Source organism: Muntiacus reevesi, chromosome 1 (genome assembly GCF_963930625.1).
Source record: "Muntiacus reevesi chromosome 1, mMunRee1.1, whole genome shotgun sequence".
Lineage (NCBI taxonomy): Eukaryota > Metazoa > Chordata > Mammalia > Artiodactyla > Cervidae > Muntiacus > Muntiacus reevesi.
Window position 1 is genome coordinate 57,318,396 of NC_089249.1, and position 16,760 is coordinate 57,335,155.

General features: G+C 54.6%; 1 protein-coding gene across 4 annotated transcripts in view; it reads right to left on the bottom strand.

The window, feature by feature from the left end:
• TTLL1 (TTL family tubulin polyglutamylase complex subunit L1) overlaps window positions 1-15,506 on the bottom strand; it is a 37,825-nt gene extending 22,319 nt beyond the window's left edge. For 2 of the 4 annotated variants that reach the window (XM_065924134.1, XM_065924104.1), the window contains exons 1-3: window positions 15,357-15,506; window positions 10,428-10,501; window positions 6,547-6,663 (exon numbers count right to left, since the gene is read on the bottom strand). In XM_065924134.1, the coding sequence (XP_065780206.1) occupies window positions 6,547-6,659 (113 nt within the window). In that variant the 5' untranslated portion in view covers window positions 6,660-6,663; window positions 10,428-10,501; window positions 15,357-15,506. Of the gene's footprint in view, window positions 1-6,546; window positions 6,664-10,427; window positions 10,502-10,598; window positions 10,729-12,401; window positions 12,434-15,356 lie in introns of those variants that run through there. The other 2 variants (XM_065924114.1, XM_065924124.1) reach the window with 2 other exon arrangements.
• Window positions 15,507-16,760: the final 1,254 nt, after the last annotated feature.

A 16,760-nucleotide genomic window follows, 5' to 3' on the forward strand; every position in this document is an offset into this window, starting at 1 on the left:
GCCACCAGGGAGCTCCCCACTGTGGCCATTTCAAATGTGTCACAAATTATGTGGGTGGTAAGGAATCTGCCTGTCACTGCAGGAAATGTGAGAGACACAGGTTTGATCCCTGGGATGGGAAGATCCCCAGGAGAAGGAAATGGCAACCCACTCCAGTATTCTTGCATGCAGAATCCCATGGACAGAGGAGCCTGGCGGGCTACAGTCCATAGCGTTGCAGAGTCAGATATGACTGAGCAGCAGGCATGGTGTTTGGTTTCAGTTCTTTTGGGGGGCATGTTTATGAACTCACAGATTCAAACATGCATCATGAATTTCAATCTGTTTCAGTTATTCTTACTGAAGCTCTAGTTCTCCTTATTTTGGGCAGAAGGAACTCTCTAAGTTGCCTTCTGAGTCTTACTAACATGAATCTAGTAGTCCTCAACCACGTCTTTGCTTTCCCATAAGACAAGCTATTCTGAGCTCACCTTGTTGCTGGCAGCCGGCACACGAGACCCTACCCCTAACAAGGCCATAAGGGAGAAAACCTGAAGGGCAAGGCGGATCAGGTTTTCAGGGGTTTCGAAAAGGTCAGCTCATGAGATCCCACCCATGACAAGGTCACGAGGAGAAAGCCTGGCAGGCAAGGCAGATCAGGTTTTCAGGAATTTCGAAAAGCTGCCCCCGGCGCTCACCTTAAAGATGATATCTGTCTTTCTGATGCCTGCCTCAATGGACTACTCCCTAATTTCTCTGACATAGGCAGGAAGGCCTTTCCCGATCTCTTCCCAAATAAGAATCAATTTAGAACTTTAATCAATAAGTTTCCCAGGTGGTGGTATTTTATGAGATTATTCAGGGTGAAAGGAGTGTTTTAATTTAAACTCCTTTGCTGGTAGTTTGTTAGCCGAATGCATTTATGCGCTTGGTACTAATATGCATGATTGCTTATAATATCCTAATCATAAAATAGCATAAAGAACCTGATTATATAAAAGCTCTAATAGATATACAGCCCTTTTAAGGGGTAATGGAATCCTATTAGAAAACATAAGAAAAATTACTCTATAGGTGGTTATTGGGTTGTGATTTGCTTGCTGTGTTTTGCTTGCTGTGTTATGCTTGCTGTATTTTTGCCTTTAATGTGCTAAGGTTGTGTTATAAAAACCATTGTTAATATAGTTAAAGATCTAGAGAAATAAGAACTTAGCCCTAGTGTGGTAACAATGAGATGGTTGTTGTCAGTCAGGAGTGCTAGGCAGAAGCTGCCTCACCAAAGTCGCAGAGTCAGTCTGGGGTAAACTTCTTAGATAAATGCAACTGACAACTTTTGCAGAAGGATTAATTTTTGTATTAACAAGAATATAATTCTACTCTGTACTATTTCCCTATGACACTGTTACCTTTCAGTTAAGGTCACCATAGAAACAGAAAATAGATTTAATTCACCTGACTTGCATAAAATGTTAATAGGCCCCAAGGCCGGAAGATAATGTACAAGACCCTCATAAACAAAGAAGTATGCAGAAAACACCCTGGTTTTGTGAAGGACAAGCTGACGTAATGTTAAACTATCTTCCCCTTAGAAATGTACTAATTTAGGGTATAAAAGCCATGGTAAAAAATAAAGCATAGCCAGACTCTTCCAGACCCTGCTGCACCCCCGTCTGGTCACTCTCTCTCTCTCTCTCTCTGGTCACTCTCTCTCTCTCTCTCTCTCTCTCCCTCGCAGACTTGGCCCTATCAAGGCTAGTCTCATGTGTCTTCTATCTCTCGCCGACGCCGTTCATCCTGAGGGTACCCCTTGGATCCTGCCGAGGCTGGACCCCAGCAAGTGGTGCCATGAACAGGGACCCGAAGGTAATCCCCCCTATTGTTCAGTCTTCGGGACGGCTAGGACCCCACTAGGGCGCTGCAGGCCCCCCTGCATAAGAAAGGTAGGGTAAGAAAAGTGGGTACGTTTCAGTTTCCATCTTCTCTAAATTAAGCCTCTTCCTTTTTTCTCTTTTTTTCTTCTTCTAATTAGTAACAAAAATGGGTAACAGTGAGTCAAAAGAAAAACAGCTTTTTATTGGAATCATAATGCAACTCCTTAACCGCAGAGGAATTAAAGTTTAAAAGACCAGTGTTCAGTTCTTTTCTACCTTTATCCAAGAGCAATGTCCTTGTTTTCCAGAAGAGGGCAGTTCTCCTGGGTTCCCTTATCCTCCTGCTCTCCACCCGGGTGCCCTTTCCCAATAAAATCTCTTGCTTTGTCAGCACATGTGTCTCCTCGGACAATTCCTTTCTTAGAGTTACACAAGAGCCCAGTTTCGGGCCCTGGAAGGGATCCCCCTTCCTGCAACACCTTGTACAAGTCTTCCTGAGGCCCAGTGACAGACACTTCTGCAAGGAGCAAAGGAAGCATTCACCGACTGTGTAGCCTGACTGTTAAGAGTCCCTTACTCCCCCCTTCTTGTTCCATATTCTATGTCACTTTGTAGCAAGTCCCTTCAGGAGGTAAAATAACTTTCCCCTTGAATTTGGGCCGACCCAATGCAGTTCTTTGGGCTTCCCTGATAGCTCAGTTGGTAAAGAATCCACCGGCAATGCAGGAGACCCTGGTTCGATTCCTGGGTTGGGAAGATCCACTGGAGAAGGGACAGGCTACCCACTCCAGTATTCTTGGGCTTCCCTTGTGGCTCAGCTGGTAGAGAATCTGTTTGCAATGTGGGAGACCTGGGTTCGACCCCTGGGTTGGGAAGAGCCCCTGGAGAAGGGAACGGCTACCCACTCCAGTATTCTGGCCTGGAGAATTCCATGGACTGTACAGTTGACGGAATTGCCAAGAGTAGGACACGACTGAGCAAGTTTCACTTCACTTCAATGCAGTTCTTTGGCCAAAAAGAACAGCAGAAGTGATGGGGTGCCATTTCTGTGACTAGCCCTTAACGGCCTTGAGAGCTGCCACCTCTCTCTTGAGCCCCTGACACCCCACAAGCCCAGACTAGCTGGCTGGAGGGATGTAAGATTTTTGTGGAGAGGAGCCCCAGTGTCCTGGCTAAGGGCATTCTAGACCAGCCAGGTCCCAGATGACCCGCCAGGTGACAGCGGATGCTGAGTGAGCCCAGGCAGGCTCAGTGAAGCAGGCCAGACCAAGAGAACCACTCCACCAAACCGACAAACTCATGTGCAACAAAAAGTGGTTGTTTCAACCCCTAAGTTTTGTTTTTTAATATTTGGCCACGTTGGGTCTTAGTTGTGACATGCGTGATCTTCCAACATTCGTTGCGACATTTGGGATAGTCAGTTGAGGCATGTAGGATCTAGTTCCCTGACCAGGGATTGAACCTGGGCCCCTTGCATTGGGAGTGTGGAGTCTCAGCCACTGGACCTCCAGGGACGTCCCCAGGCCCCTAGGTTTTGTGGTGCTCGCTACTTGCTGTCACTCTGGCAATGGATAACCCAAATACTCCCTCCAGCCCAGTCACTGTTTACCTGTTTCACACTCCGTCTACTTCCTGCCCACGCGTAAGCTGTTTTTGCACAGTTGTTGTCAGGATACAAATACAATTTCACAATATGTTTTCCTTCACATTTATTGTTTTTCAGTTTCCCAAACTGCTTTACGACCATCGCAATTATTTTAATGGCTGCACCTTAATCTGCTTGGTTACTGTTACCAACCAGTTAATATTTAGCTGTTTTCAGTAATTTTCCCTAACCAATTTTTACGAGCTGACCAGGACATTTAGTGCTTAAAGCGGGAGCTCTCAAGATCTCCAAATATCCAACTCCTGCCAAACTGGTTAGCCCTTTCCTCCTCTCACTCTTTGGTTCAGGAGAGCTCCCTATGTCATCCTCAGTCTGGATGGGAGTCTGGGGGAGAACGGATACATGTATATGTATGGCTGAGGCCCTTCGCTGTTCATCTGAAACCATCCCAGCATTGCTAGCGGGCTACATTCCGATATAAAGTAAAAAGTTTTTTAAAAATAAAAGCGATCCCAAACCCTTCTCCCCAAACCCTTCTCGGCGTGAAGAAGGCAGCACTGAACTCCGCCTCACCCCCCACCCCGGCGGGAGAAGCTGGGAGAACACATTGAGCTCCGCTGGGTCCATGGCACCAGGCAGCGGACACAAGACTAAATGCTGTCCGCGCTAAACGCTGCCCGCCCTAAACGCTGTTGTGCTCGGCTTTCCTTGCAGAGCTCCTGTGAAACAGGGTTCGGGATAAATGACATCACTTTACCTCGGAGAGGTGAACCACATGCAGATGCCGACCCACTTCACAAACGCCCTCCCTGCCTGCTGGCCCCGCCCCTGCAGGGGAAATCAGCTTTAAAGAGCAGCTGACTTCAGTGTTGTCAGGAGCACAGCTCAGGTCATCCCCCCGTCCACCGCCAGAGCTGGGCGCTGGGGGTCGCCCGCTGTGCCCGGGGCCGGCCAGGCTCCAGGGAGGCTGAGAGAAGCCAGGCCGGGTCCTCACTTTTCAGGGATTGGCGGGGACACCGACAGAGGGGACAGGCAGGGAAATCACAGACTCGGTGTTTGCTGCCACCTTAATAGGGCAGCCCGGGAGGGCCCGCGGGGCAGAGCTGGCTTCCAGGGCACATGTGCTGGCACGAGAGGGGAGTCAGCACGTGCCGGTGGGGCTCCCGCCCCACGCCGGCACCACCTCACGTTCCCTGCTCCCTGAAACCTCGAACAACCGAACCTGGGAAGGCAGGTCAAGGCCTCCGCCCACAGTGGGGTGAAGGCGCCGGGCTGAAGCCATGCGTGGCTCGGGCTCCAGGGTCTGGACGTCTAACCCCCGGGTGCGCCGTCTCTGGAGGGTGGGCTGAGGAGGGGCAGAAAGCACTGGCGAGTAGAGAAGTGCAAAGGAAAGAGTGTTCTCGGCGGGTCAGTGGGGAAAACGTGCAGGCTGCTGCACTGGAGGGGGGCAGAGAAGGGACGGGGCTGGAGAGAGGCCGAGGACCAGCTCTCAGGGCAGCGGCAGGGAGAGCGAGCCTTGGGTGGTGGCAGGGGAGAGTCAGGGTGGAAGGGCCCCTGCAGACCCTGACGTGCTCCCCATCGAACCCCCGGCCCCCAAAGCGTCACTCCCACCCTGTGCACCCAGGAGCAGCTGAGGGTCGGGGAAGCCTTCTGGTGAGTAACCTGCCAAGGGTGTGGAGGCTGTCCCGAGGGAGGGAGCAGCCCAGGCCTGGACCGAGCAGGACAGGGGAGCTCACCCTGAGGAAGCGGGAGGAGGTGAGGTGGGGAGAGGAGTCCAGGAAGACTCCAGGGCTCCCAGCTGGGCCGGGCACCATCCGGGACTCGGTGCCGAAACGCCACCTTTCTAGCCTAACTGGCCTTTCTGGGGTTTCTCAAACAGTCCGGCCAGCACCCTGCTGGCCTAATGACGGAGTGAAAGGCAGCAGGGAGCCCTCCCACAGTCCTCCCCACCCCCCACACCACCTCGCAGTCCTCGACATCCCCCACGCCATACCACAGTCCTCCCTGCATCCTTCCCACCCCCCATGCCATGCCACAGTCCTCACCACCCCCCACGCCATGCCAGAGCTCTCCCCACAGTCCTCCCCACCGCCCACGTCACCCCACAGTCCTCCCCATCCCCCATGCCACCCCACAGTCCTCCCCGCAGTCCTCCCCACCCCCTACACCACCCCACAGTCCTCCCCACAATCCTCCCCACCGCCCACGCCACCCCACAGTTGTCCCCATCCCCCACATCACCCCTCAGTCCTCCCCACCCCCCATATCACCCCACAGTCCTCCCCGCAGTCCTCCTCACAGTCCTCCCCATCCCCCATGCCACCCCACAGTCCTTCCCGCAGTCCTCCCCACCTCCCCACACCACCCTACAGTCCTCGACATCCCCCACGCCACACCACAGTCCTCCCTGCATCCTTCCCACCCCCCATGCCACCCCACAGTCCTCCCCATCCCCTACGCCATGCCAGAGCTCTCCCCGCAGTCCTCCCCACCCCCCCACCACCCCCACAGTCCTCCCCACAGTCCTCCCCGCAGTCCTCCCCCCACCACCCCCACAATCCTCCCCACAGTCCTCCCCACCGCCCACGCCACCCCACAGTGCTCCCCACCCCCCACATCACCCCACAGTCCTCCCCACCGCCCACGCCACCCCACAGTGCTCCCCATAGTCCTCCCCACCCCCACCCCCCCCGCCACCCCACAGGATGGTAACTTCCCTGAGAGAACCCCAAGGTCCAGGCGACAGGGCTCCACTGTGAGCAGCAGCGGCCCCGGGGCGGTGGCTCCGGTTTCTCACCCAGATGCACACCGTGCCACCACACTCGCCGGCTGAGACGCCCCCGGGCCTCGGGACAAGCGCATCACCGGGGCACGTCCTGCCCCAGGGCCGCCCGCTCTGCCGCAGAGGGCGCGGGACGGGGGCGCGCCGCGGAGGCAGCACGCGGCGGCGGGAGCAGCGCCCGGCGGCGGCAGCACGCGGCGGAGGCAGCGTCCGGCGCGGCCGGCCTTCGCGGAGCACTCTGTGCCGGGACGCGCCGCCATGACACTCGTGAACGGGCTCGCACGGCAGACCCCGGCCTCCGTACTCACCAGTAGAAATTCCAGTCCTCGCTCTCTGAGACTTGGACCCACCCTCTCTTCTCAAAGTTGTTGATCAGCACCGACTTCTCGATGTCGGTGACCCACTTCACTTTTCCGGCCATAGCCCTGGAAGACAGTGCCTCATGAGCGCCTCGCCCCCGCTCGCCGAGGGGGTCCCCCGCCCCGCCCCGCCCCGCGCTCCGGCTCCCCCCAGAGGCTCTCAGCCGGGCGACGTACTGGCCCCACACCCCGGGGGACCCGCCACATCCGAAGGCATCTCGCGCGCCAGGACCGACGGGGTTCAGGGGGGGCTGACAGCGCCTGAGCAGAGACCAGCGATGCTGCTTGACGCCGCCCACCCCCCACAACAACCCCCAGTCCCAAACACCGGCCTGCTGAGCCTGAGAGTCTGCTCAAATGGGAGAGAGGCTACGCACGCTGACCGCAGCTGTGACAGGCGCCACGAGGGGACTGCCTGGGCCCTGGGAGCCTGGTCGGCGGGTGGGAGGGTATCCTGGGCAGCGCACCCTGGAGCTGACTCTGATGGGCAGAGATGGGAGTACCTGCTCTAATCCGGGGACCCCCCATACTTTCCCTGCTGCCTGCCTGCCCTGCACCGGTGCACTCCTTCGCGCTGGGTGATCGACCACACTGCTCCTGTTTAACCAGCGTGACTCCCACTGCACCTAACACAGGCAGCGCCCTGTTCCTCTCCCACTTTGCCGGGTGCCTCCCGCGCCACCGTCTCGCTCACCCACTGTTCTGGCCACACCGGGCTCCCGTCTACTTCGGGGCCTGGGCACGTGCTCTGCCCGCAGCACCCTGGCCTCCCTTCTGCCCAGTTAAGCTACTGCCCACTCGTCTGCAGGCAGGAGTAGAGTGTCACTTCCCGCAGAGCCTCTCTGACTCTCCAGGCCAGCTGCCTGGCCCCTCGGCACCTGCAGTTCTGTCCCTACTCGGGGAGGCAGGAGTTGCCTCATTTCCGTCCCCGCTGGGTGCCCAGGGCCTGGCATGTGCCTGGCACGCGGCAGATGATCACATCAGGGAGAACGAGCGACCGTGGTCCCAGGCCTGGCGGTGCCACCGTGGGGCTCTGAGCAAGTTACGGGACCTTTCTGCCCCTAGTCTGCCTCTGAATTTGTGGTTTTCGAGCCGCTCAAGCAGCCCAGGGTTCCAGGCTCCCCCCAGCTCCCATCAGACCAAGGCTGCCTCCTGGGGATAGGAGGGGAAGGGCTCTCCCAGTCCAGGCTCGAAGCCCTGGGGTCCTATGAATGTTGAGGGCCTTTTATGACAGAGGCACATCCCCCTTGTCATGGCTTCACGCTTGTAGCAACATCACCAGGCAGAAAAAAGCATGGGATGTGGAGGTGGGGATTCAGGTATGCGCTGCCTGGGAGAGGAAAAAAGAAGGCAGTCTCTGAGAGCAAACCCCCCCAGGTGGGGCTCGGGGTGCTTCTACCCAGGGCCGCCCACACCCTCCTCGGGGTGCCCAGCAAGGCGGGGCTGCAGGCAAGCTCACCCTGTGGAGCTCGAGGCCCAGCTCCGCCGCTCACTTGCTGTGTGATGCTGGGCAAGTTACTTGACCTCTCTGAACTTGCTTCCTCATCTGCGAAATGGGGGTGACGATAGTACTGACCTGCATTGTAGGTGAAAGTAAGAAGCAAACGAGTGAACACGTGTAAAGCACTGATTAGGGCGCCTGGCACGTAGGGAATCATGGTCGTCATCCCTGTTTACGGATGAGGAAGCCATGGCTCTTAAGAGCCGGTGTGAGAAAGGACCAAACGGCATGATGGTGGCTTCAGTGAAGCTCAGCGTGACCCTACTCTAACTTCGCTGCTGCTTCCACAGCCCATCACCCCTTCCCTCTGTGAATGCAGCTTCCTCAGGACGAGGCCAGGGCCCATAAGGTCAAAGTGAGGGGTAAACGGAACCGCTCTCTGCAAACGCTAAGTGTCACTTAACTGCCACGTGAGGATACTAACCTATCAGTCACGGTCTGCGCAGCCACTGCCTCGAGGTGACACCAGAAGCTCTGGGAGTCCCCCACCTGCCGGCAGCTGAGTCCGCACCTGAGCAAACCCCACCCGCCTGGCCCCCTTGCAGGGTCGAGGCCAACTGGGGGACCGAAGGTGTGCGGCAAGCTTGCGTGGGGCAAGTCTACGGGCACCTTTTCCCAACAGTGTCTGCTCACTTTCTGTCTCTGCGTCACAGTATTCTTATCATATTTCAAATGTCTTCATTATTACCTTTTACTGATTTATTTTGATCGTGCCGTGAAGCATGTGGCATCTTAGTTCCCTGACCGGGTATTGAACCTATGGCCCCTGCACAGGAAGTGCAGAGTCTTAACTCTCAACTGCCAAGGAAGTGTCTCGTTATTATCTGTTTGCTACAGTGATCTGTGATCTTTGGTGTTACTAGCATGACTCCCTGAAGGCTCAGGTCTTGGTTAAAAATTTTTAGCAATAAAGTGAAAGTCACTCAGTCATGTCTGACTCTTTGCGACCCCGTGGACTATATAGTCCACAGAATTCTCCAGGCCAGAATACTGGAGTGGGTAGCTGTTCCTTTCTTCAGGAGATCTTCCCAACCCAGGGATGGAACCCAGGTCTCCTGCATTGCAGGCAGATGCTTTACCAGCTGAGCCACTAGAGAAGCCCAAGAATACTGGAGTGGGTAGCCTGTCCCTTGTCAAAAGGCCCAGGAATCGAACCAGGGTCTCCCCGCATTGCAGGTGGATTCTTTATCAGCTGAGTTACCAGGGAAGCCTTTTAGCAATAAAGTATTTTTAAATTAGGGCTTCCCTGGTGCCTCAGCAGTAAAGAATCTGCCTGAAATGCAGGACACCTGGGTTCAATCCCTGGGTTGGGAAGATCCCCTGGAGGAGGACATGGCAACCCGCTCCAGCATTTTTGCCTAGAGAATCCCATGGACAGAGGAGTCTGGCAGGCTGCAGTCCACACGGCTGCAAAGAGTCAGACACGACTGAAGCTGCCAAGCAGCAGCAGCAGGAGCACTGCTTAATTCCGGCCATGTACGCCGTTTTAGACAGCAGCTAACGCCCGGCACAGTCTGCAGCATGGTATAAAGTTAACTTGGAGACCCTGGGGAAACCACAACAGTCGTGTGACTTGCTTTCTTGCAATATTCCCTTCACTGGGGTGGTCTGGGCCGGAATCTGCAGTATCTCTGAGGCCAGCCTGTAATCTGACTTCACCCTGAACAGCCCTGCCTCCTTGAGGGATCCTGGTCCGACTCTGCCCCCTAGAGTCCGACTGCAGACACAGGATTTGGGTGAGAACCAACCCCATGGCCAGGCAAGGTCCACACCACACCCCATGCCCTGCACTGCAGACATCAGCCTTCCTGGGTGACCTCACCCCCGTCATGGACATCCACCTGGAGAGGCCCCGGAAGTAAGAGCAGAAGCATAAAACGGGCAGTGCTTTAGAGCCACACTGTGTTCCAGTCACAAAATAGGCAGAAGATGACACGACTCCAAACCCAGGAAGCCGGATGGAGCAAACATTCCCACCCTCACTTGAGTACCGCACTGTACTGTTAGTTGCTCCGTCGTGTCCGACTCTTTGCGACCCCATGGACCATAGCCTGCCAGGTTCCTCTGTCCATGGGGACTCTCCAGGCAAGAATACTGGAGTGGGTTGCCATTCCCTTCTCCAGGGGATCTTCCCCACCCAGGGATCGAACCCAGGTCTCCTGCATTGCAGGCAGGTTCTTTACCGTCTGAGCTACAGGGAAGCCCCATCCTCACTTTACAGCAGGAAGTGGAGCCTCCTAGGAGGGGCGGTTTCCTCCCAGCCCCCTGCCCCTTCCACTGGCCGCGTCGACAGGCGGTCACCAAGGGAAGCATCTCACACCTGACCTACCATAGGTATTTATGGAGCCAACAGGAATGTCCGATTTCTCTTCAGTCTCCCTGACTCTTGCCTCGGGTTCTTACCTAAAATAAAATGAATACACAAACGATTGGCACAAAAACGGATATGTGGATCAATGGAATAGAACTGAGAGCCCGGAAATAAACACACACAACCTACAGTCAATTAATGTTTGACAAAGGAGGCAAGAATGTACGACGGTGAAAAGACAGTCTCTTCAGCAAGTAGTGCTGGGAAAGCTGGCCAGTTATGCGTAAACCAACAGAGTTAGAACACACTCTCACACCATCCACAAAAATAAACTCAAAATGCCGTAAAGACTTAAATGCAAGACACGACTCCATGAAACCCCTAGAAGAGAACACAGGCAGAACATTCTGACGTGAACGGTACCGATGTTTCCTTAGGTCGGTCTCCCAAGGAAATCGAAATAAATGCAAGAATAAACAAATGGGACCTAATCAAGTTATAAACTTTCGTACAGCAGAGGAAATCATAAACAAAATGAAAAGACAACCTACAGGCTGGGAGAAAATAACTGCAAATCATGTGACTGACAAGGGCTTCATTTCCAGCCAAATAAATAAGTGTTCTCAAAAAAACATGAGGTCATTCAGGTCAGCCTTAATCCAATGACAGATACTCTTACGAGATGGAAAGCTGGACACAGAAACACACAGGGCAGAGAACACCCCGTGAAGACAAGGGGACATAGAGATATAGAGGGAACACGGCCGTGGGAAGATGGAGGCAGAGATTATAGAGTTATGCCTCCACGATGCCTGGGGCTCGCAGAAACTGGATGCCTCGAAGACCCCCTCCCCTGGAATCTTTCAAGAGAGCGCACCTCCACCAACCCCCCGATTCCAGGCTCCTGCCTCACGGAGCCGCCTAGTTTGTGGCACTTGGACACTGCAGCCCTAGGAAACCAACATGAGGCACCACCATCCTAAACACTAGGGGGAAAAGAAGACATTCACACACATGAGGAGCTGCACATACACGAATTTTGGAAACAGCATGGTGTAAGGTGCTGAGCAGAAAGATAGTCATTTATGGTTAAGAAAGGAGAGAAAGAAGTAAGGCCACCTCTGCTTTAAAAGAACCCCTTTTCAGAAACACACCACATTGACGTGGAATCCACCACTGAGAGTTGATGCAAAAGGCACCTCGAGAAGAGCGAGGAGGGGCCCTCCACACCCGAGGCTCAGAGACCCGGTTCACTCCTGCAAGGAATCATCTAAGCCACAGATCCTGGCAAGTCCTCCGGGCCTCAGCCTCCCCAGTGAAACAAACGGAAAAAGAAAGAGACAGCCACTCGGCGGCACTGCGGGGATTACCGCAAGGTCAGGCGGGCGTGGCCCTGGCACACGGCGGGTTCTCCGAACAGTCAACTAGGCTTGAATCGAGTGCGTCAGGCGGAAAGAGCTTCCCCGTGAAGCTGCCCCTGATTCGGCCCCGCCCGCTCCCGCCGCTGGGCTCTGGAGACCAGCCCGCCTCGCGCAGGAAGTGACGACATGTCTCTGTCATCACTGAAACAACAGCCACCACTCACGAAGCAGCAGGATGTGCCAGGTCCGGGCTGGGCAGTCTGCGCAGATCCTTGTCTACTGGGTACACCATTACAGCTCACCTGATGCCCGGAGGCAGGGACTGTCCCCACTTATAGCCGGGAGAGTGGGGCTTGGAGAGTAAGAGGGAACGCACACGGCCTCCCTTCCACATGGGATGTCAACCCTCAGTTTACATGCAGCCCCTTGTCAGGCATCATTAACCTCCCGCAGGGCATCAGGTGGGTCCCCCAGCACCCAGCCAGGGCCAGGCACAGTGGGCTCAGGAATCAGGGCCAGGCTCAGGAACCGTCTTAGAACAAAGGAGCCATCAGTCCAGTCCCCACAGTACAAAAGCCAGACTCCTCTCCAACCCTGAGAGATCCTTTTTCTTAGAAAAGTAAATAAATACCTGATGTCAGATTGTTTTCCTGTGACTTCCTCCTGAAATTGAAAAAAAAAAAAAAAAAAAACCAAGCGGGATTAATGGTATTGAGTAATGAACTTAACACATCACCTCTCTACTGGATCATATGAACTGATGCCTCAGACTCGTAGACCACGAGGTCGGCTAGTTTCAAAACTGAGCACCATAAACCCCTCACCAGGAAAAGCAGAGACTGTGCTGATCACAGTTCGAAGTCAGAGCGGGCTGTCACCACCTGAGGTACCCCGAATCCAGAATCCACCACCGAATCCAGAGCTGCTGGTTATTTAAGGGGCCCACTCCTGGGGCAAGTGGGCAGGATGTGCTCAAGCTTGAGAACTGGCTTCCCCAGGGACATCCCTGGGTGTCTAGTTTCTCATCTGTCTACTTTCACTCGGCATTGACAGCCACTCTTCGTCAGACGGGTGACAACATAGACCTGCCTGGAACCAGGTGCTCCTGGACAGTCCTGATCCAGGGGAAGCAAGAGATGCATTCAGGGACTTGCCCGGCAGTCCAGTGGTTAAGACTCCACACTGCCAGTGCAGGAGGCATGGTTGGATCCTTGGTCAGGAAACTAAGATCCCACAGGCCACGAGGTATGGCCAAAAAAAAAAAAAAAAAAAAAAGTGTGTTCAAAGTGCTTTAAGAGCCCAACAAAATTCAACTGCAGTCCTGGGGAGAAAGTGACCATCAGTCCAGGCCAGCGGCAAATCATGCCCACTCTACCCAAAAGATTCCATCTTCAGAGACCTCCCCAGCGTCCCCACAATCAAGGACACCCACAGCAGGCCCCGACGATGGGCTACCTTGGTCCCCCTGTCACCCCACTGCAGCCGTCCTCCACCCAGAGCAGACCGATCTTTCTACACACACAAAGCAAGCCTTCTCACTCTGCTCACGAGCCTGCAGCAGCCCCCCATGCCTCTCAGGTCTTGTCCCCCAGTGTCCTTCTGCCTGCCTGCCCTCTCCAGGCCCCAGCCTTTTTCTCGTCCCCCAAATCTGGCCCTTTCCCAAAGGCCAACTCCTCACAGCAGCCTTCCCAAGCCCATCTCAGTCCTTCCCATTTACCGCGTTGTCACTTCTCCGTGGCGACAGCGGTGTACACTGTTTAATCCGGTGCCGACTCAAAGCACTGTCCGTGAGCCAGCAGCATGGGCATCACAACCTGGTGCTTGTTAGAAACACAAATCCTCCACCCCAACCCTACGCACACGCAGTAGGGTAACACATTCAGATCTCTGGGAGTGGGCCGCAGGAATCTGTGTTTTAAGTTCTCAGGGCATTCTTACGCATGCTCAAGTTTGAAAAGACCTGGTCTAGTTCACGTATTTGGTCCCTTGGTGACCACCTGTCTTCAATACATGTGTCACCTTGGGAGCAGGAATGCTGCTCCATCTTATCTCTGCTGAACCCCCAGAACAGCATCTGGTAACAGCAGGCTGTCAGTCAGGATTTGATGACCTAACAAAAGAAGACGTGAGGGACTTCCCTGGTGGGCCAGTGGCTAAGACTCCGTGTTCCCAATGCAGGGGACCCAGGTTCTATCTCTGGTCAGAGAACCAGATCGCATATGCCACAACTAAAGATGCCCCGAATGCCACAATGAAGACTGAAGATCCCACATGCTGCAATAAGACACCGCACAGCCAAAAAAAAAAAAAAAAAAGACACGAATTCCCGCCACACACAAACAAGCGCCAAGCAATGAGGCAGGTAAGCAGCCTAGCCCTACAGGGGCCACCCGTCTCGCAGGGGAGACAACCAGGAGACGGTCATCTTCTACAGATTTATGCGGGCGAGAAGTAGGAGGCCGGGAAGGAGTTCAGCTGATTTCCACTGAGCGGTGGAACATCTCGGGGAATCTCTGTGCCCAGGAAGCCCAGGAGGACAGAACTCTGCCGAGAGGCCTCTGCCTCCTGGAGTTACGACTCTTCTCAGACAAAAGCCAGAACAACCTCTCAGGAGAAACAACAAGCTGCGGGCAGAACCCAGATTCGTGGGAGTCATTTCAGTCTTCCAGCGATCGGACCATGGACGCACTCTCTGCCCTGCCCTCATCCCACTCTCCCAGTCAGTCTTATCACTATCAGTTTCAATAAAGTCCCAGCTCAGCCAGGATTCCAGGACATGTGCATCCTTTTTAGCTTGTCTTTTTGAAAATGAAAAAAAAAAAAAAAGCCACCTAGAAATAAAATGATACAAACGCTGACTTCACGTGGGCGCAGGGCATCCCGTCGCAGTGGTGTCGCCCTGTCGGTCTCCTCCTTCCCACTGCTCCTCGCACCTGTTTACTGGCGCCCGTAACTCCCTGAGTGCAGGGCAGGGCCAATCTTTTCTGTACCGCCACAAACCAGCCCCCCAGTACGCTTCTGAATATTCCCTGACCGAAAAACCGCTCTGCAAACCCCAAACGGCTTACAACCATAAGATACTTTTAGTTCCAGAATGAATCCCCCTATGCCTCGGCTACTTTAAGGGGGTATGTCTACCCCACCCCATCTAAAGATGGGAAAACAGGGAGAGGAAAGAGGGGAAACGCCGACGTTCAGACCCCCAGAGAGAGGCGAGCGGAGCGGGGGCACATTCATCTCCTGTTTCCCGTCCAGAGCGCAGGCCACAGGTACACTGCTTCCTGCAAGATGCCAACAGAAACAATACAGGTTGCAAATGAATGAAAAAGCCTAGGCACATAAAACTCTGGAATAACCGATAAGAGGAATGGAATTACAAGGATCGAAAGGCACGAGTCGTAGGAACTCGGAGGAGGAAAAGGACCCAGTGGTCAGCGCGGGCTTGCCCCCGGGGATAGCGAGTCCGGCCAGCAGCATCTAAACCGCGGAGATCAGCGCCCACCACCGCTCGCGCATGCGCACTCGCCCACCCAGCACGGCCGCACCCTCGGTCCCAGAGGCAGCGGCGCCGGCGGCGGGGCCTCACCTGTGGGCGCAGAGCGCTGAGAGGCGCCCAGGAGCGCGGAGCACGGCGGCCCCGCGCCGCGGCCCGGCCCCGCCTCCAGCCCCACTCGACGATCTCTGGAGGACTCGGCCCGCTTACCCGGCGCGGACCGGCCCTCCGCCCGCCGCGCTCTACATCCGGGGCGGCGCCCTGGCAACCGGAGACGCCGCGCTGCCGGCGCCGCGACTGCTTCCGGGGTTAGACTGTCCCCAGTCTGCAGCTGCGCCTCCGACCTGCACAGCCCGCTACGCCCGGGGGTTGATGTAAAACTCAACATTGAGAAAACTCAGATCATGGCATCCGGTCCCATCACTTCATGGCACATAGATGGGGAAACATTGGAAACAGTGACAGACTTTATTCTGGGGTAGTTCCAAAATCCCTGCAGATGGTGACTGCAGCCATGATTAAAAGACGCTTGCTTCTTGGAAGAAAAGCTATGACCAACCTAGACACCATGTTAAAAAGCAGAGACATTACTTTGCCGACAAAAGTCCGTCTAGTCAAGGCTGTGGTTTTTCCAGTAGTCATGTATGAATGTGAGAGTTGGACTGTAAAGAAAGAAGAGCGCCGAAGAATCGACACTGTTGAACTGTGTTGTTGGAGATGACTCTTGAGAGTCCCTTGTACTGCAAGGGGATCAACCCAGTCAATCCTAAAGGAAATCAGTCCTAAATATACATTGGAAGGACTGATGCTGAAGCTGAAACTCCAGTACTTTGGTCGCCTAATGCGAAGAACTGACTCCTTAGAAAAGATCCTGATGCTGGGAAAGACTGAAGGCGGGAGGAGAAGGGGATGACAGAGGATGAGATGGTTGGATGGCATCACCGACTCAATGGACATGAGTTTGAGTAAGCTCTGGAAATTGGCTATGGACAGGGAGGCCTGGCGTGCTTTAGCCCATGGGGTTGCAAAGAGTCGGACACGACTGAGTGACTGAACTGACTGACTGACTCACTGACTAACGTCCTGCGAGGATCCACCCAAGCCACCCCCCCCCCCAGGGGTCTCACAACCTTCGGGGGCCCAGAAATGAGATTGCCACGGATCGGGGCTCGGGATCAAGTCTGATAGCGGCAGGTAGAGCAGTATGATGCCTGGGGCCCTGGGCTCTAGTCTCTCTCTTCATCTCCTCTGTTGCTTAGCTTTAGTATCTGCAAAACTAGAACTGTTCATAGCACCAACTACGTCGGGTTTGTCATCGGGATAACATACAAGTTGCACTCAGCAAGTAGTAGTAAGTGGCCTACTCAAAGGTCACCTCATTTATGAAGTGTTTCCTGAGCGTGGGACAGATATAGTTCCTCAAACTAGATTTTTAAAACTCCTGTTCTGTTCAGTTCAGTTCAGTCACTCAGTTGTGTCCTACTCTTTGCGACCCCA